Source organism: Ciconia boyciana, chromosome 5 (genome assembly GCF_034638445.1).
Source record: "Ciconia boyciana chromosome 5, ASM3463844v1, whole genome shotgun sequence".
NCBI classification, from domain to species: domain Eukaryota; kingdom Metazoa; phylum Chordata; class Aves; order Ciconiiformes; family Ciconiidae; genus Ciconia; species Ciconia boyciana.
In genome coordinates this window covers 15,538,192-15,559,426 of record NC_132938.1, presented here as the reverse complement: position 1 = coordinate 15,559,426, position 21,235 = coordinate 15,538,192, and the positions used below count along the sequence as shown (strand labels likewise).

At 39.1% G+C, this 21,235-nt stretch overlaps 1 protein-coding gene across 1 annotated transcript in view; it reads left to right on the top strand.

Annotated features, from left to right (window-relative positions):
• Nucleotides 1-7,458: 7,458 nt before the first annotated feature.
• CLNK (cytokine dependent hematopoietic cell linker) overlaps nt 7,459-21,235 on the top strand; it is a 34,944-nt gene continuing 21,167 nt past the window's right edge. Inside the window, exons 1-7 of the mRNA XM_072862479.1 lie at nt 7,459-7,498; nt 11,284-11,321; nt 13,754-13,916; nt 16,813-16,892; nt 17,198-17,234; nt 20,128-20,156; nt 20,502-20,521. Of these exons, the coding sequence (XP_072718580.1) occupies nt 7,474-7,498; nt 11,284-11,321; nt 13,754-13,916; nt 16,813-16,892; nt 17,198-17,234; nt 20,128-20,156; nt 20,502-20,521 (392 nt within the window). The 5' untranslated portion in view covers nt 7,459-7,473. The remainder of the gene's footprint in view (nt 7,499-11,283; nt 11,322-13,753; nt 13,917-16,812; nt 16,893-17,197; nt 17,235-20,127; nt 20,157-20,501; nt 20,522-21,235) is intronic.

Genomic DNA, 21,235 nt, shown 5'->3' with positions numbered 1-21,235 from the left:
ATTCAGGGGCAAAATTTTCATGCCACACCTCCCCAAGGAAGCTTTGCAATGTGGTTCAGATTACATTGCAGCATTTGGCTTGAAGTGTCCCAAAACACTCTGTTGCTGTGTGAATATGTTTTGTCTGATCCGATACCAGAGTTGTGGGAAGAAAACCGTGCCAAACACCAAATCTTTTCCAGGCATTTCTCTGCACAGCATGGTGTCATGCACAACGACAAAAAACAAATCTTAGTTTTGCAACAGTAACGGTTTAAAAGGGCCAAACTCTGTGAGTATTTGCAATTAAGGTTGAGTAAAATATTTTCTTCTCCTACAAGATCACAAACATTTGGCTTGCAACATGCCTTAGTATAGGGCCATCCTTTTCTTCAGCCACCAATGGGTTATCATTTTTTCTCTTTTTAATCTCTTCCATCCAGTGCAAAGTCACCTGGCTAGGATTCATTACAGCAATTCCAAACCAGATGAGGCTGTAATACAAATAAAAGTGCATTCTGTGTATCCTAATTGTCAGCCTGAATACCTGTATTAACCAGTACTAGAGAAGTGGGATTCCTAACACGTTCACCAGGGGACTTCTTTCCCTGATAAAGCTAGTTTTAATATCTTTTAGTATTTTGTAGGTGGACTTGCAAAGAGCTAGCATTTTGCAGCTTGTTAATGAAGTTTGGCACTAAGCAAATGTTTCTATTTGACATTTCTAAAATCTGCTTTTAACCAGACAATAATTAATTAATGTTCATTGTATTTGTGTTTCTGTGGGGTTATTTGAACTGCTATTATGCTGATTGGTCGGTGTGTTTATACATCTAATTTTAAAGGTTGCCAGGGAAACCTAGAGCACTCTTTCTGGAAGAAAATAATTCAAATGAATTGTGCCAGTCAAAATTTTTAAATAGTTTTGCAAGTGATCAGTTACATAATTATGGTAAGAGCATATAGCCTTTAATATTTATTATTATGTTTCTAACATTTACCTTAGGTAAAAAAAACAGAACAAGTCTCCTACATGACACACTTGGAGGACCACAGCTGTAGTAGTTTAAATATGTTAATCATATGAGCATCTGTTTTATGGAGTTTTTTTCTGATGTTACAACACTGAGTACAATGCTTCCATGGATGATCTTATTACTGATTCATAAAGTTGACCTTTATAAATTAAAAGCAAAAAAAAAAAAAGCTCAATTTTAGGGCAGTATCTGGGACATATTTCAGAAAAGTGGTTAGGCCTTTGCCTCAGACCCAGATGATGCTTATATGCCTGCGTCAAAACTGTGATCCTGAAACCCCTGTGCGGGCTGGAAGGTCAAGTGACTCCTCCCTCCCTTCCCTTCTGCTCTGCCTGCCTTTGGGCATGCGGCAGGCTGACCCTGGCCAGCAGCGAAGCCCCACGGAGCTGCTCGCTCCCTCCACCCCCAGGACGGGGGGGATATGGAAGAGCAAAAGTGAGAAAACTTGTGGGTTGAGATAAAGACAATTTAGTAAGTGAAGGAAAGAGAAAGAAAAAAACCAAAACCAAAACAAGTGGTGTGAAGGCAATCACTGAGCAGTGGCTACCTCCAAAAAAAACCCCTCCCTTGGTGTTTCTTGCTGAGCATGGTGTCATACAGTATGGTCAGTTGGGGTCAGCTGTCCCAGCTGTGTCCCCTCCCAGCCTCTTGCCCACCCCCAGCCTGCTGACTGGGAGGGCAGAACAGGAAAAACAGAAAGCCTTGATGCTGTGCAAGCACTGCTCAGCAACAGCCAGAACACAGGAGTGTTATCAACACTGCTCTGGTCACAAATCCAAAGCACAGCATCATACGGGCTGCTCTGAAGAAAGTTAACTCCATCCCAGCCAGAGCCAGTACAGTGCACTGCAAATTATCTCATGTACATAGAAAGGCGACTCTGTGCCTGTCCAAAGCTACCTCAAAAGAGCTTAAAAGCTGAGCACGTACCACAGGCAAGTCAGGGTACAGAGGCTCCGTCTCAGCCTGTTAAAGGCCCTGAACAGCCTTGCTTGGACGTGCACTCCCCATCTGCACCTCTCATCCACCGGCAGGATCAGTCCCAAAGTCACCTCTGATTGCTGACCCATAGGAGGGATGGTGGGAGTAGTGAGACTCTCCCACTGCCCTTCTGCACACAGTTACAGTGTTCGGGAAAAGGAAGATTTGGGCTCACATCCTTGAGGAACCCAAGCCCCCTTTCTGGAAAGTACGCACAGAACAAGGACTGCAGGGTATTTTGGTGAGAAGCACTCATCGCCCGCCCAACCACCATGCAGAAAAACCACTCCTCCTTCGTCATATGCAGCAGAGCAGGCTGCGAGTGAAGAGCCAAGCGGTTCCTGTGGTCAGCTGGGGCACGGGAGCCCACGCCAGGTTTCTGTACCTGTGTTTTCTTTTCAGTGGAGAGCAAATATAAGCAGAACACAGTAATGATTGAGGTACTAAGCAACATACCTCCTCTTATCACTAGATTATTTAATACAAAAGATGGTGGATAGCTATCCTTCACTTTCCCTTGGAAGAAAGTGCCTTATGCTCCCAGCTGTATACTGCAAGTACAGGGATGCACCTCCTCTGCAGTCTGAGCAACCACTGAGGCTGTGATTTCAGGCAGCTGCTCTTCACTAGCTCACAGCAGCTCTGTTCAGCAAGCTTGAGATTTTGGACCCTGCTTTGATATACCCAACTCTACAGGCACCAGCCAAAGAAGTTCGGTCCAAGATCTGCGAAAGACCTGGTTCCCTCCTGAGCAGCATCTGGAGGCCAGGATACACCCAGGCACCCAAAATGGCAAGGCACATCTGTGTTCAGGCAACTTCAAAATCTGAGCTTATCTTCAATAGTGAGATAGCCCAATCAAGCCAGGTTCGTGATCTCTCTTACTTGCCTATATCACTTCCAAAAGTGAACTCTCTGCTATGCACTCCCTTAGGGTTTTTTGACAATGTTATCTGTTGTTAGATTTAAACATTACTTCTGCCCTACTGACTGCAGTTTTGCTTAATCAGGGCGACAGCAGAGGTGGCTAAGCCTCCTCCCAACCCAAACCCTCCTATTAAGTAACAGCATCTGTAGAGACACGTTACCAGAAAACAAAATGAACAATGCAATGGACTTTCAAACCACCATGTAACAGAATGACCTTGTAATTGCAAAGTCCCCCCAGATCCAATCACACTGCCACGTGCAGTGCACATACCACCTTCAGCCACCATTTCAGGAAGCAAGCTGGTTTCTGAACGATAGCATCCCTTAATAATCAACCTGGTAAACATTTATTCAGAAAATAGCTTTAAGCCATAGATTCGGATAATCAGAGTGATAAATAGTAGGATCCTTTTGTTGTATTAACTAGCCCATAAAATACAATACTGACCTCTTTCAATAGTCGTAATGATACAAAGGTGGTTTGCTCTCTCCACGGGCCTGACAGGTGCCCGGATTTTCAAACTAGGGACTGACCCCCTTCAGATGTCTACAGTCAGCACAGAGTTGCTTGCTCCACGTTTTATTCCTTTCCTTCTAGCAAAACTTTTTTTACCTTCACCTTGTTGTTTTAACCCCCATTTGTCAGTTGCACCCACCTGTCTTCTCTTGTTTTATTCATCCTTTGGACTGGGACGGACTGCATGATTGCAAATCATCTGGCACAGTAAGGATCTCTTCTGTGATAGGAGCTCTCAAACATTTCCGCAAAACCAAATAAATATGCAAATAACTGCAAAAATAAGTAACTACAAAAACAGATAACTGCAATAATGTTTAACCAATAGGGAATTGCTTCTGAATATTTTGGGCCAAATTATGCCATTTACAGTCTCTCATGAAGAAGGATTTGACACACGGGTATGGCAGGGCCTTTGGAAAGGAGTAATTGATTGAACAAAGCGTCAGACAATATTGAACTGTTTCATGTAAAGTATTGCAGTCAGAGGAGGCCTATTTAATAGGATAGCTACTTTTGTTGTTGTTGTTTCACTGTTGAAATGGAAGAAAAGAGAGAGAATAAAGACAAGAGGAAATGGACTTTTTATCTTTTTTAACCATCTGTACTTCAGGTATTGACTTAGCCACCTTTTATTCCTGGCAAGTAAAATTTGCCCTAGTAATAATCCCCTTAAATGCTGTGAAGTAAATAAACTTTCAAATGGAGTGTCTTACAATTTACCTAATAATTTCATGACTCTTGGAAATTTTAAGATTTTTGAAACAGAAACTTTTATACAACCAATTCATCATAAATTAATCATAATTTATTGCAACAGAACCCATCAAGATGAATTCACTTGACATTAATGTAAATGTCATCCGTATTTCTGTAGGTGATCCATTACAATTTGTCTGCAGTTAAATATTAGTCAATCATCACTTAAAATGAAGCCTACCCTCGCGTCTTCTCCCCAGTATGCCTTCTGGCCATACGTAATGTAACTTGAATCTTGAGCTGAATGGGTATTGCTGCTCTGTCTGTGCCACTAAACTGCACTGTCACAGACACACAATTTAAAGTTTTGTATCTGGTCAGTCTGGAATGAGCATCATAAATGGAAAAAGTTATAGAACATAGCCAGTTAAATGAAATTCCACATTCCCCTTAAGTTAAAAGAGGTGAAAGTGTCTCAAATTGCATAGATAAAATCCCACCTTCTTGCAGAAGGAGGGAGCAATGTTGCTGTAGCGTTGACCAGAGAATGAAGAAAATCTTGTGAAGGAAAAATGCTTTGGCCCTAGAATTAGACATGGGGATTTTAAAAATGGCATAGCTGTATTTTAAAGCAAAACTGGTGAAAAAGACTTTTTGTAATCTTTTTAGGCAAGGTGAGGATTTTATTAACATAGATCACCCAAAAGGTGCCAAATGTCCTCACAGTCTGAACACATGATAAGTTTCTGACAAATCCTGTACTTCTGAGCCATTTATGCTACTAGTTGCCAGTAACATGTATGTAGTTCTGAAGGACTCATGGAGGTAGCCAGCAAAAGAGGTATGCAGCCTCAGTGCTGCATCTCACAAGCAGACAAAAACCAGACTAAACAGACTGAACTAGTTCCCTGCTGTAGGCAAGGGAGAACTTGCAGAAGGTCACTCTTCAGGTGCATGTTGGGAAATTCACCACCAGAAGGGTCACAAAGGAATGCAGTAAATTCAAACACTCAAAAATTATGTTCACTATATGTATAATATTCATATGCAATAGACTTTTGTGTTTGTAATACACACTACCTTAGGGGGAGTTGGGGCAAGAGTTTTGCGAAGAATGAAATTGTTCTTTTAAAGGACAAAGAAATTATACATGAATGATAAAGAGCATAGAGATGACAGAAATATCTGTTATAACAGAAATACCTGTTTGTATTCCTGATGTTCCAGAGAGATAATTCAGCAGTATAGATTTAACCATTTAACCAAAATTCTCTATAGTTATAGCAACTGTTCAAGCACACCTCTCGTGCTAACTCCACAGCTGAAAATAAAATCATATTTTCTCATTCTTCTGAAATTTGCATCTTTGCATTTGTGCCTTTTAGTATTTCCACACTGACAGTTAGAAAAATTAATTAGCAATGTGCACGTTCAAATATTGATTAAAGGGAGTTTTTTGGGTTCTTTTTTTTTTTTTAATAGGTTTTGGGGGCATGTTTCTAAAGAAAAGTTGAAACTTGATTTAGCAACACTGATTATAGGATCTATGAATTTAAAGGAATTTGGGCAGGACTAGGTCCAAGTGACATAGTTCAAGAGAACATGACCATCTTTACAATCTGTAGGAATTATTTGGTGCGATAATCCTAACTCTTTTGCTGCAAACACTAAAGTCTCTGGTAGTCAAAGAGTAGAAGTTAAAATCATCTCAGCATTTGTTTCAAGGATTTACATATCAGTATTATTTTACATGAGTAAAATAAGGAGCTCTGTTTCTAAGTGGGGCTCAAGAGCAACCAGAAGTAGAGAGGCCAAGAGAACTGATCTCTGTTGCTTTGATAGCTACATTGCTGGTGTTTAGCAAGTATTTTACTAGCAATAGAGATCTTGGATAGGTGCCCCTGGGTTTTAATTCCTATTCAGTTGTACAAGAGTTTAATAAGTACCCTACTCTAAAGAAACCAAACCACTGGATGCCGGAATTCAGTTTCCAGCTTTTCATTCTCTCAGCAGGAAATCGTTGTTCTTTTTTTCCTAATAGTTGAAAACAACAAGAAAATCAGCAAAATATTCAGTGAATTGAAATGTTTGAGGTAGAGAAGAAGGGAATCATTTACAGAGATGTGCTTCCCAGATTTGAAAATTTGTTTTTCAACTCTGCTCGCACTCACATTTCTTCCCCACTTACTGCCGCTTGCTAACAGTAAACTTTGTTCAATTCTGTCAGAGCCAACAGGAAAACGATAGTACATCGCCCAGCAGATTCAAAGAGCAGGAAGAGAACTTTGCCAAAAAATAAGTAAGTAAATAAATTACTTTTTAAAGCACTGATAAGTAACATCAATAAAAGTTTTGTTATTGATGTGTCCATGCTCTAAGCAGCAGACAGCAAAAGACCAGATGACTCTAGTGTGGTTTACAGCCTACTCACTGAACAGGAAACCACTCAGCTTCACTCTTTGTTCAAAAGCTGCTGCTAAGCTCAATTATCTTGTAATTTTAAGAGTGGGGCAGTTGAAACTCAAAGATTTGTGTTGGTATTTCACAAACTTTGGGCAATTCCAAGGGTGGACGCTTAGGTACTAGATGAAATAAGTGTGCATTAATGCAGTCCTAATGTCATCCCTGGCCACATCTTCATTGCAAAATATTTCTTGTTGTTGTTTCTGAATACTAAGTACTACTACTGCAACGACCCATAAATGTAGCTGGACAGAGCTAAGGTCCAGTGGGTAAAGAGGGTGATGGCGAGAGAACCATCATCCAGGACACTAGCGTAAAGTCAAGATCTGTTTATGTGTTCTTCCACGCTCAATATACCTCATATATTCCCTATGGCAGAGTAATAGCAGGATGGAAGAATACCACACCAGGACTAGGGGAAACTGTTATACCTATTCTGCTGGCTGGCAGAATGGGAAGGGAGCCATTTGCAGTGCCACAGCTGCATGCTAAAAGAGAGGTTTAGCTCCTAGCTCCCTAAGCAAGTTCATCCCTCGAACGATATACTGAATATGCTAAAGCACCAATAAGACTGTTACAATATTTATGTCTAAAACGAATGTTTGCAAAATGACTAGAGCTGTCTGTAACTGTACCAAACTTGGAGCTGTAAGTGAACAAAAATGTAAGCTTTGACCCAAGATTGTTGAATTTCCAAATCTGCCAAATAATTTTTCAATTTTAATTATTATCCTTGTAGCTTTCACTCATTCTGTTAAGCTAGAGTCTTTGAGAAGTTTCATAGAACAAAGGCAATTTCTAATATTATAGTGGATTGTTTTTTTCTTTTTTTATGTCTTTAGATCTTGCCCAAACATATGTGCAGCAATGAATCTGGATGTACATCCAAAAGGTAAAATTCTTTTAATACTGAAAAAGGAAGTACTATAGCCTGTCTTTTTACCATACTTACTACTCAGAGTCAGTGATAGTTTGTAACATGCAAGGAGTAAAGGATCAGAACATTGTAAGATCATAAAAATTAAAATTAATTGTAAGAAAAAAGGAAAAGAAATGGATAACCACTAATTGGAAATGGGATACCCACTAACGAAGAAAGCAAAAAGGTATTTACTTCCAGAGTGACCCAAAAAAAAGTTGGCTTCGTGATGTTATAGACTGCAAACAGCCATCAATAAATCATCCTCTTGTTGGGAGACTGAAAACATTACGTGGGCTGATGACTTCTAGAAAGCAACTAAGGGAACTTTCCTTTTTCCTCTGCCGCCACTCATGAAGTATTCCTCTCTTTTTGCTGTTTGCTGTTCCAAAACAACGGGACAATGACACAAGATCTCTAAATCCAATTCCGTGACAGATTATGGTCAGTAGAGTAAGCATGTGTTTAAATCACATTGATGTCATAAGTAAAACACTGTTCCTACTTAAGTCAGTGGAAAATGATACCATATTTCACAACTGTAGTTGAGCTAAGAGATATTTAATGCAAAGCATATAAAATTATCTAACTAAATAGGGGCACAACTAGCCAGATAAATTTATTTGGTATACTGTATGTTTATTGTGTTATGTGAAGTTTGCTTAAATGCATTCAATATCAGTATGATACAGAAGATTTAGATTTAGGGCTGGAAAAAGCAGTTCTGGAGAAATACAATGCAGCAGTCTATCATCTTATTGCAAGTCTTTTATTCTTTATGGATAGCTGGCCATATCACAAAAGCTCACCATAAGTGGCATTTATTCACATGCCTTTTTCACAGTCTCTGAAGCAAAGCCTGCCTAGGCTTTTGCTTGGTCTTGGAATTAAACCTATCCAATTCAAGAAGCTTCTACTTGTCTTGCCTAACCCCTCTAGAGGCTAGAGGGAGATGCCAATATACTTAACATGACAAGTTTTTACACTGTACTTTTGGACCAGACAGAAAAAAAAGTGATTCTGAAAACTCCTATGCAGGTTCTTCCTTGCAGCATTTCCAGCCTCATTTTTTTCTGTTGAAGTGGTTAGGAGGTATACCCTGTCAGGATCACAAGGTTTATTAAAATATAACCCACAATACTTTATCACTTTTTGTCACTGGCTGAAACACCACAAACAGTGACTGAAAAAACACTGTGCATTCATAAACTCAGGGAAGTAAAAGGGAACAGATTTACCTTCTGCTTTCTTGTTTAAAGAAAGGCTACGTTTCTGACGTTGGGTTTTCATGTACAAATTGCTAACCTGTCACTCTTTTGAACATAATTTTTTAGGTCACCATGAAAAGCAGGCAAGGTTGCCACAAAATGCACACAATTTTATTCCCTTGCAAATTAAAGAGAAATTAATTTCTTCCCTTTTGTCCTTTGACATCAGGCATTCTCTGTCAACTGGCAGAAACACACCCACGCATATGCCATAGAAATAGAACACGTTACTATTGTTATAACTGATAGACTTCATTTATTAATTTCACAGAAGATGTAGCAAAGCAACAAAATTTTTTCAGACTGACTAAAATATGATCAGTCCCTATAGCTTGAGAAGACTCTGACTCCTGCCAGCTGTAGGTCTTTAGCTTGCACTGAAAAAATATTGATGTTAGAATGTCCAGCTGATTGCAACTACATGGCACAAAGATTCTGTCCTCTTTCATCCCTGTACAACAGCCAGTGCACCAGAAGCCAGGAAATTGGATGGTCCAGGGTGATATGTATAGTAAATAGCAGAAATAGTCTCCCCCCAAGCAGTGAGCCTCTTCAGCAGTCTTCCACCACCCAGATGGCATGCAGCACTTCTCATTCTGAAGGCCCAATACATTCAGTATAGCTGACAGAATGAAATATTCAGCTTCTCTACCAAAATGTCATCCCTAAATAACAGGAGAAGCAGTTTCTAGCTGGTTTGCACTCCTCAGCTAGCACAAAGCAAATATTTGGGCATTCACCTTATGTAAAGGAAATGCCAGCAGAAAAGCAGCAACGCTGCCTCTCCCTTCACTCACACTGTGCAGAGGTGGTGGTTAGAAGAAAAGGAGAGGGAGGGCTGGAGTTCCTCCAAACTCTTGTGATCCCTGCATAACAGAATACATTATAAACTAACCTGGACATCAAATTGTAAACTGATGTTGGATAGCAATAAATCACCCTAAAGGCTTGTGTCAAACAGTCCCCTTTTAGCATTAAGCCAGGAAATGCATGGCTAATAGCTTTGATATTTACCACTGTTATTAATTTCTTATTGTTGAGGATAGAATAACCATTTTTTATTAACAGAAGTAAAAAGGCTACAATTTAAGACACTGACTGCCTTTTTTCATTATTATATTGGTACCACCTAATTATCCTCGTCTGCATCAGTTTTCCTCAGCAATGTCATTAATTTAACTGGGCTTACTCCTGATTTGCACCAGCGTAACTAAACAGAAAATCAGACAACTAGTTTGCATTAATAACTCCTCATCCCCCTCCCTGCCCCCCCCCAACCACGAATGACCATCTGAGCAGAGATAAAAGTACTACATATATTGAATAAATGAAGATTCAATGCCATCTGCTGGGGTATACAAAAGTCTGCAATACCAGGCTCATGCAGTATTCAGACCTTCTTTTAAGAACAATAGTGACAAATGTAAAGAGGCTGTTTAGGTAAAGACTGGCTTCCTTCAAAACACGGCTGGAAGGGAGGGTTGTGGGATGCTGCCCATCCTTCACACACTTGCACAGGGTACAACACCTGGGCAAGAAGGCGTCCTGGTTTTAACTCTCTCCTTGGCATAAAAGGGTTTCAGTCCACAATTCTCCCTTCCTCCTAAGCATTAGAGCATGCTGTAATATATGTAATAGAAGGACTTTCATGCTCTGCCTTTGAAATCAGGCTATTATGTAGCCACAGATGCAAGATTTGTGAGGCTACAGGCAGCCTAAGCAAGGATTGCTTCAACAGTCCAGAACAAGAACACGTACTGGGCAAGGACCTACCATGGCTGTTTTGCATTAAAAAGTCACTGGATTAAATGTGTAAATCAGGTTAAAGGCAGAACTCACTCTCCTGTTCACCAGCTCTTTGGCTCTGTAACTCATGCTCTCCTGGCTATACCATGAGACAACTTCCACAGGCAGACAGCCACTACCTAGAATAGTTTACAGCCTGGTAGCTGGAGTTTTGGGAAACATGAATTTGGAGCTTCTCAAGCTAAAACCAGGACTCCAATTTCCTGGGCAAGTGCTGTGCTACTACAGAAAATATATCGGCACAACTCATTTTCCAGTTCAGTGTTGAAAGCAGGAGGTCAGATTTTCTTCTGCCACTAAAGGAACAAAATATGTTTCTACTCAGAAGAGAGATTTCCAGACCAGGATCCCCAAGCTCACCGGGGTGAGCCCTTACAGTTCTGCACCAAGCAGCAAAACTCAGAAGAGACAGAGAGAGAGGAGTTCAAGCACATCCTTCTCTGGGTATTTTCTGTGGGTGGGCTTAGACGTGCTGGTGGTTGTGAATCCCATTTCCACACAGCTACTTCCTCATGCAGTGCACAGGTCAACAACTCATGAGTGGATTTGCTTCATCTCCATTGTTTTAGTATCTGTAAAATACTGTGCAGTTGGCAGATTTTTATTCCTTTATGTAAGTTATTAGTTACTGTATCATTTTCTACAGAATGATGCCTGCTGACATTTTTTCTCCATTTCATACAGAAAACAGAAGAACTGTTCCTGCTAATACCTATTATTTTGTAAGTATCACGCTGTTCTTCCTAAAATTTTATGTTTCTTTCACTTCCTGAGGTATGTTAATATCGTCTTGGCTATAACGCTAGTAACAGAAAATTTAATCCTCACTGTTTGTTAATGCAAAATAAAGCATGAGAATTTTGAAGTATATATGAGAACTTTTACTTTGTTTTAGTGGGAGCTAGATTAGAGAAGTGACTCACTCACTAGTCAATTCTCCATTTATGGTCTGAATCTAAAATACATCTTTATCATAAGATCATATGAAAATAACAGGAGTCAAGCTGAACAAGTATGTAAGTCATAAACCTCAAGGTTTAATATGTAACCAATGCAAATGAAAGCTGAAAAGCTAACAGTACACATTTCAATGTCTTCCCATTTGTATCTGAAAGCTGGTTTTGAGTTTCAGCTCAGGCATATAAGAAAAGACTGCAAATACCTTACAAGTCAGAGAAAGAGGAAAAGAAAGCACAAGTCTATTGCTTAATAAGCAAGCTGAACAAGTAAAGGATGACTAAAAAAGGTTCATGCAATCAATACTTTGGCTGCTTCAGGTTTCATAGAAAGGTTAATTACAATCAGACACTATATGGGATTAATACCAACTAGAAAGACAGTAATAGCACAGAGCAGAACAGCCAGGAGAATATTTACTTATGCTAAAGCACTTAAGGAAATATTTGAAGTAATTTCTGAGACATTAATTGATTACCTTTGAGAACTCTCCAATGGAAAAGAACAGTAGTAACCTCAATTTCTTACAAGAAAGCAAGCAAATCCTGAGGGTTCATTGGATATCTGGAGACACTATTAAACAAAGTCAGTCTGAAAGCATCTTTTGGAAATAATACATCTGATTATGTAAAAAATTGCAAATGAGAACACGAAGAACATCTCATCAGCTCCTCAAACCAAAGTAACTTCCTTCTCGGCAGAAATAGGACCATAATGGGGAGAAAGAAAACAGTAGATGTGATATGTCTTGATTTTTGTTAGGTCTTTGACATTTCCCAGAAGACAGTCTCACAAGTAGAAACCTGGAGACCTGGTCTAGATGAAAATGTGTGAAGTGTTTGCACAATTGACTGAAAAAATATCCACCCTCAGCCTAGTTGACAGTAGTCTGCTACTGAACTGGAAAGAGTTACGCAGCAGAAGAGCCTGCAAACCCAGGTATGCTGCAGGGGTCTGTCTAGGGTGTGGTGGTATTTTTTAATGTACTGTTATAAAAAGGCAAACCTCCCCCTGAAATGTACTGTCAAGAACACTTCTTGGAGGTCTGCTTGATGTTATAATAAAGATGTGTGCAACCTGGAGAGAGTTCACAGGAAAGTAACACTGGGGATATGAGGTTCAAAATCTTTTAAATTGATTGACAACTCAGGAAAGCTTTAAAGAATTGTACTTGCTTAGTGAGAAGACTAAAAAGAAATATAATTATAGGCATTTAGCATAATAAAGGTTGAAATAAAGTGGATAGTAATCAATTTTTTTAGTGTCCTTGGAAGGTAAAACAAATTGGTTTAATTTGTAGCCCTCGAGAAAAAGCATGAACTGAAAGGATAGTTAACTAGTGGAAGAAGAGACCTCAGGAAGCTATTGATTCCCCATTACTAGTGAGTTCAAGAAGAGACTAAAACAAACATCAGGGAAGATCCAAGTATGTGGATGCACCTATACTGTCTCTGGTAGCAAAACATGAGTTACAAAGACACTGGCTGCCCTCAGTTGAGTTCACTCAGCAGTAGTCTCAGCTCTGCGCTGTTTGTGCATGTCTCCTCCTGAAGGAAGCCAGCAGTTATGTTCCAGCGTGTAAACAGTGAGTATGAAGGGTGGAGCAGGACACCAGAACATAGTCTTGAACAAACCTAGTACAAGTGTAGAGACACATCCAGAGACATCCTGAGTCACTCTCAGCACCACATTTCTGTGGACTCCACTGTTCAATACATACTTGCTATCGCATTCACTTAGACTGCACATTTGCTAGCACAAATTCTCAAAAACAGTGAATGTTTTTATTTTAAAGTGTGACATTTGTGATGAGCTAGTTAATATATTCTTGCAAGTAACATATGTAAACAGTCAGTACAATACAAATACCACATGGATAATATTATAATGAAAGGCACAGTTTCAAATGTCTGCAATTATCATAAAATTAAACACTCCCATTATATTTGCAAGAGTGGTGACAGGCCAAATTCAGAGAGAGACCTACACTGACTCCCAAATGGCTATTTTATGAATCTAAATAAAAAATTTAGATCCTCAAAACCCTTGCTCAACTACTTTCCCACCCTTCAATTTCCATCAGAAAATTTCCTGTGCACCAAAACATCTGGTTCTGGTAATCAAATATTTCCAAATCTGAAATTAATCTTGAACTTAAATTTATTTGTATTATCTGTGTATCTCTTCTTCTATCCAGAACAAAGATTTGACAATGAAGGGCAAGAGTGACTTACAATCTTCCTCCAAAGTATCTGAGGAGGAAGAAGGTGATTATGAGACTGTAAGTTCTTCCACGCTGGAGGCCATCCATGCTTTGAGAATCCTTCCTGCCAAACCTCTACAAGAATCCGAATATGCAGGTAAGTTTTGCTGTCTGTGGAAAGTGAGCCAAACCTAGAGGTAAATAGGAACAGTACAGACTTGGGGTTTTCAGTGCAGGTATTTTTTAAAATGAAATGGTTCAACTGAAAAATAAAACACTGCTGGGCAGGAACAAGAGAGGAGCTTTGTCTGCATCTTCATATTCAATAGTTACCCTTATTTCCATTAGATTATGTTACATTAATAATTACATGCTGCTTTTGTAATTTTAATATTACCTTCATGGGAGAAATTCTATGATCCCATTCCACCTGGAATGTGCAAAAAACTGGCTGGTCAAACCCACAACTGTTTCAGAAAAGCCTGCTGCTATTTAAGCCTAAAAACCTTTAAGATGGAAAACATAGTAAAGAACGTACGAAACTTTCCTCCAGATGATGAAATGTAGTATTCTTTTTACAGGCATTCTCTGCTGCTTTCAATAGCAGTAATAAGCAATTACTTTGAGTGTATTTCTCAGGCATTCTTAACCTTGCAAAATATCTGCATTAATCAAGTTTTGGTTTACTAAAGCCATTCTAAGTCACATTTAACGCCCAAACATACATAGCCAATTAATATCCCATTTACAGAAGTGAAATATCATCCTAGCTATCCATTGCTCGAAGCCATTATAAACACTCTGTGGAGGTTTTAAATAATTAAAAACTGGGGGGAAATCCTAGACAAGGAAGAATGGAAACCAGAAACCAAAAATATCTGAAAATACAGGATCAATATATGTATGAAAGCTTGCTCCAGTTCACATCAAAGTCAGCAAAAATTTTTCTACTGATTTTTGTGGAAGTTAGTTTGATGTCTAAACAAATAGGCGGCTTTCAATGTGAGTAAATTTATCAGTGTGTGAGCAGATCACAATCAGTCTGAACATCAAGATATTCTACATTATGTTCCAACGACTCACTTGGGCTTTTTATTTGGAAATCTGAAGTAATTTCCAAATACTGTTTTTATCTTGGTTAGTGGTAAAAACTTTCAGTCAGCAGTCAGCATCTTCTGTTGTTTATGTAAGACTGTCCTGAAATACCAAAAAGACACCATTTTTGTTTTGTGATTTCAGAGAAAACACATTTTAAAAAATCTGCTTTTTGCCTCTGTGTGTATTGGGTTTGCATGACAAGATTTTGGTAGCAGGGGAGCTACAGGGGTGGCTTCTGTGAGAAGCTGCTGGAAGCTTCCCCTATGTCTGATAGAGTCAATGCCAGCCGGCTCCTAGATGGACCCGCTGCTGGCCAAGGCTGAGCCCATCAGCGACAGTGGTAGCACCTCTGGGATAACATACTTAAGAAGGGGAAAAAACCCTGCTGCGCAACTGCAGCCAGAGACAGGAGTGAGAATATGTGAGAGGAACAATCCTGCAGACACAAAGGGCAGTGAAGAAGGAGGGGCAGGAGGTGCTCCAGGCGCCAGAGCAGAGATTCCCCTGCAGCCCGTGGTGAAGACCATGGTGAGGCAGGCTGTGCCCCTGCAGCCCATGGAGGTCCACAGTGGAGCAGATATCCACTGCAGCCCATGGAGGACCCCACGCCAGAGCAGGTGGATGCCCAAAGGAGGCTGTGACCCCATGGGAAGCCTGTGCTGGAGCAGGCTCCTGGCAGGACCTGTGGACCTGTGGAGAGAGGAGCCCACACTGGAGCAGGTTTTCTGGCAGGACTTGTGACCCCGTGGGGGACCCACACTGGAGCAGTCTGTTCCTGAAGGACTGCACCCCGTGGAAGGAACCCACGCTGGAGCAGCTCATGAAGAACTGCAGCCCGTGGGAAGGACTTACTCATGGGTTGGAGAAGTTCGTGGAGGACTGTCTCCTATGGGAGGGACCCCACACTGGAGCAGGGGAAGAGTGTGAGGAGTCCTCCCCTGAGGAGGAAGGAGCAGCAGAGACAACGTGTGATGAGCTGACCACAACCCCCATTCCCCGTCTCCTGCGCTGGTCAGGGGGAGGAGGTAGAGAAAATCAGGAGTGAAGTTAAGCCTGGGAAGAAGGGAGGGGTGGGGGAAGGTGTTTTTAAGATTTGGTTTTATTTCTCATTATCCTACTCTGATTTGATTGTAATAAATTAAATTAATTTCCCCAAGTCAAGTCTGTTTTGCCCATGACGGTATGGGTGAGTGATCTCCCCTGTCCTTACCTCAACCCACGAGCCTTTCGTTATATTTTCTCTCCCCTGTCCAGCTGAGGAGGGCAGTGACAGAGCGGCTTTGGTGGGCACCTGGTGTCCAGCCAGGGTCAACCCACCACAGTATGTTCTGCCCAGTAACTATAATGTGGCAGGATACAAGAGTGTGGAAAGGTCTGAAAATGTCTTTCAGAAAGGCAAAACTCGATGATACATCCCATTTTGCCATCTTTCCTAGACAGGTAACAATGCCCTCAAGATATAAAATTAATGACTCGAAAACACATGCTAGTGTACAACCTGTGTGTTTCTTTTAGATGGCCATGGGTGCAGTATTTATTAAAAGCTAAGTAAAAATTAAAAAGTTCTCTAGAGAGTAAACCCCCACACACCCCTTGCAAAACCAGAACAACACAACGGCATTGCCAAGAACAAAGGTTCAAATGAAAAACAAATTCACTAATCTATTCACAGTTTAGTCAGTCAAATGTCTGCCTTAACTGTGTATCAGCTTGTGAAGGCTTTTTTTTTTTTTTAACCAGTGAGGAGGTTAACCATAAAGCTATTACCAGGGTCATGCTTATGTCCTCAATACAGCTACTAAAATAATGGTTAAGTTCTGAAAAGGAAAAAATTAAAATGCTATAAAAATGGCAAGATCTGACCTGAAAAATGTATTTTGAACATTAAAACCTCTTCTTCTTAAAACACAGTATTACTGAATTACTCAGGCTTGCTTTTTCTTCCTCTTTTACAGATAAACGTTGTTTAAGACCTTCAGGTACCACTTCTCCAGTGAACAGCCAGCACACATCTCAGCCCCCTCAATACTCAGCTGTAAGTAAAGATCTTAAACCCTACTCACAAACAGATTTCCCCTTTTCTGTAATACCATTTAAAGTTAAATGCAGTCTATTTAAAGTCTTAGCCACATAACATTCGCTTGTACAAGGTCGCACAAGTTCCTGTGAGCTGTTCCTGTTTCACTTTGCACCAATGTTCTCGCCACTTGCTTTTACTTGTTGACTGCCGGGGATCTACCAAGCATTAGAGGCATCCCAGTCAGGAGCAGTGCCGTTTCTACTAGCCATAGTTTCAAGGATGATGACTAACATCACATCTTTATTTTGTTTTATTGACAGAAAGACACGCCTGTTCTGGAGGGGAGGAGTGTTAGAGGTATAATTAAAAAATCTACCCATTTCTGCAATCAAAAATAGAAATTGTTGCTTCTATATTTAGCTTTTGTACGTAAGTAGAGACTGCAGATGGTAGAAAAGACATGGTTTTCAGAACAGCAGCCACTTTCCAAAAAAGTAATACTACAAAAATTGCAATACTGTTTCAACTATCTAACACCAAAGTAAGTATTTTGCAAAAGGAGATACATTTTATCTCATGAGTTCTCTGTTCCTCAAGGTGAGGAAAAAAAGGCCATTCAATTTAAAAATCAGGTTTTCCTTTTCCCTACAATTATAAGGACATAAGCACAGGGGGAAGCCTGTGTCTCCTGAACTGTTCCACTAAAAGGCTGCAAGATTCAGCCTGCTATGCTTCACTTCTCCTTCTCATGCTCTCTTGCTTTTTGGCTCCCTATCCTTCTCAGCATTTTGTAAGAATACCTTGTAAAGCATAATGTAATATCTATTTTTAAATAGTAGTATCAACTATAGCAACTCCTACTAAGGATTTACATCCTAGGGTAACTATTTACAAAAGCTATCTGACAATGTTCTCCTACTAAGAATATGCTAATTATATGGTATATCACCTAGCATGTATTTCTTCTCTACTGCTTTACCATTAACTGTAAATTCACTTCAAAATCCTGTAATTTTGAGTCACCAATGTACCTTTAATTTTTGTTTGTTCTGTTTTGTTTCTTGTGGTGAAATCAGAGACAGACTGCTATCTTATTCTTCAAGAACCTAATCAGGTGTCCCACTAATAAATCCTTCAATCATAAAATTGGTTTTACTCAATCATAAGATTATTTTAAAAGTAGGTTTCTGTATACTTTTCTATATACTTTTTTTATATTTGATATACTTTAAATGAAGCAATATCTCATTAAGTCAACTACTGAAGGATTAAATATCTGATTAACCTTGAAAGGGAATTATATTTTTTCTCTTACCATTTTCAACTCTTTGAACTGTATGCTAAATATGGTCAAAAAGAATGCAATTGCCAAGCCAGGAAAATATGATCCTTTCTATGTTTGCTGTAACAGCTGATTTTCAGAGAGTAAGTATTACATTTGATCAACCAGAAAAATAATGCAAAGAATTCCATGCAAAACAATTTATTTTTTTCCTTTTAGTTCATACGATAATACAAAACATAGAGCCAAATAATTCCTACAGATTATGAGAAAGTAAGGACTATAAAGTTCACAAAATGAATTGTTAGACTGACTTTTGTGAGCAAATCCTGATGTAGCTTGTAAAAAAGCTGAATTGAGAGAAATTCCAGTAAGCCAGCTTCAAAATCTGCAGAAATCGGTAGGAAAGGTCCCACTGACAGTTTGACAGTTTAGATAAAGCTTCAAATTCCACCAGGATTTAGTAGGTTGGATTTATATGTTTGTCTGCCTCCATGAGATGTGTGCTGACATTAAGAAAGATGAACGAAAGACAGTGCATGCAGGTAAACTCTGCAGTTTGAGAATGCAACTTATACATATTTTTACTACATCCTGAGCTAATACTGCTTATAGAGGACTCCATTATTTTTAGATAATAACTACACTGTTATTAAATGTATCTTAACATTTATTCTCATGCCCAGTGCTATTAAGTGGCTTTGCCACAAGATGGCATGAACAGCACAGAAGAATTTTTGTCAACAGTTGTTTTCTAGAATTGTTAAATATTTAAGGTACCATTATTTTATACAGAGCAATTTGTTATGGTTTACTTGAAGAAGAACTTAAGATATATTGCATGTCTTTATGCATTAGTTAGGATTTCAGTATGTAGAACTTATGAAAATATTTTCAAAATCAGAATCTAATGCAAATAGAGTAAAATAGGGTTTTTTATTAGTAAGATCTTCTATGTTGATTTAAATAATCAGTCATATTTTGGTAAATTTGAAAGCAAAAAAAATAATTTACTTTCATTGCTTTTCAAATTTTTTATAAATTTCTACACAAAGATCAAAACAGACAAAAAATGCATCCCAAACAACTTGATAAGCATATACATAAAGTCCCCAAACAATATTTAAATTTACAACACCTGAATAAATATCACCTTCAGATGTTTCATTGTGAAAGCCAGATGTAAAACCAAAGTTCACTGTTTTATCAAGTATCATGACAATTTTTTAATTTCCTTTATTTTATATTTTAAGCTGAAAAAAACCAAAAATGCTTGTTTTTTCCTGCTTTAACTTTAACTAATTCCTAGTTATTTATCTTATGAAAGAAATGTTTGTGAGTGATATTAAAAAGATTTACTTGGCTACAGCGCAAGAAGATTCCCACCCTTCTATGATCACCATAATTACCAAAGTATACTGTCTTGTGTTTTATAGAAAGAAGCACAAACAGTTGAGAATGAGTTACAAATTGCATCTGAATCCATCCACGAATCCATCCTTAAAAAAAGGCTAAATAAAGTACAGATCAAACAAAATCCACACCATGTGCAATAAGCCTCATTCAGAGCCCACTGGCCTCATGTGCAGAACAGCTAACGGAGAAAACACACACTCAATCCTGTCTTCAGTGACCTCCATCTTAGGTCTAGGCTGTGACTTGCCTTCATTCCCACACAGAACAACCTCCTACTGAACCTCTGAAGCTTCCAGTCCTAGCTTCACAGAAATTAATGCTTCTCATTTGATAGCAGGAAAAGTTATGGAGATACAGATGTGATAGGTAGGATGAATGCTGTGGGGACAGCAACATGACCTTGGAGCTGAGTTCTGGAGGTAGAGCCAGGGAGGGGGAAGGATGGGGCTGGACTGCCAATAATAATAACAACAATACCAGAATAAAGCTATACCTTTATTTGTGAATTATATGGACAGCACTCTATTAACAATTATTAATAATTCTCTTTAGGAGAAAGAGTGAAAATACGTGGACCCCAGGTAAGCACAATCTTTCATTAATTAAAATTTTTACAGGTCATTTTGCCATTGACTATATTTTGAAAAGCAGGCTGCAATTTTGCTAACACTAACTAAATGATAAGAGAACTCATATCTGCAGTCCTGCATTATCTCACTTATTTGCATTCGTGGTTTATGTAGATGTCTTTTACCCCTCCGTGATTTTAAAATGGCATATTAAAGTATGATGTTATGTGCTGTACAGTACATAAACCCTTTGGCTGTTGACACAGGCATGTCTGCTTAATCTAAACTCTTTACATTTCTCTTAGTAAAACAAGGAAAAAAAACTTACACAGATTTTTTGTTTCCTCTCTTTTCCAGAACCCTGTGCCTCCCCCACGGTAAGATCACTTAAGAGAGCACTTACCTGTGGTTCCTCAGGGAACTCAGTGCTAATGAACGCTCACATCCATCTGTACCACTCATGGTAACGAGATGAGTAGAAGTGAGCCGGCATCCTTTTACTACTTGGCTCTGTTTGGACTTTTTTAGCTTCTGAAATTAAATTAGGGAGAACAAAACATAAGCTGTAAGTGTTGATAGCTGGAGCTCAGGCCTGCATCTTTAAAACCAACTTGGCTGAGCCTACAACCAAGTCAAAAGCCTAGAAATCCTGAATCTGGTTCAACCCAGATATAAATTGTTGGGGAAAAAAATGTTCTGTCGATTTGTATTGGTGCCTTAGGCTCTGTTCACCATGATAATACTGACTTCATTGCCTCTTAAATCTTTCTGCCAATTTTTTGCTACAAGTCTAAATCGTGTCCATAGAAATCAACAGAAATATTGACACTTACTCCCATAGAAGATGGACCAAGTTCTGTTCCACGAATATATTTTTCTATTATATGCCCACAAACAAATAATTAATCACTTCTTGATCTTTTCAGCCCCAAACAATAACAACTAACTGCTACATTAAGACATCCTTCCAAAAGGTCATCCAGGACTGACAAGCTTATTCCTCAATGCATGTACTGACTGCCATAAAAGCTGTAAACAAGTTTAAAATATGATTCGCATTACAGACATATTCAGATTATTCTTTAAGTTAA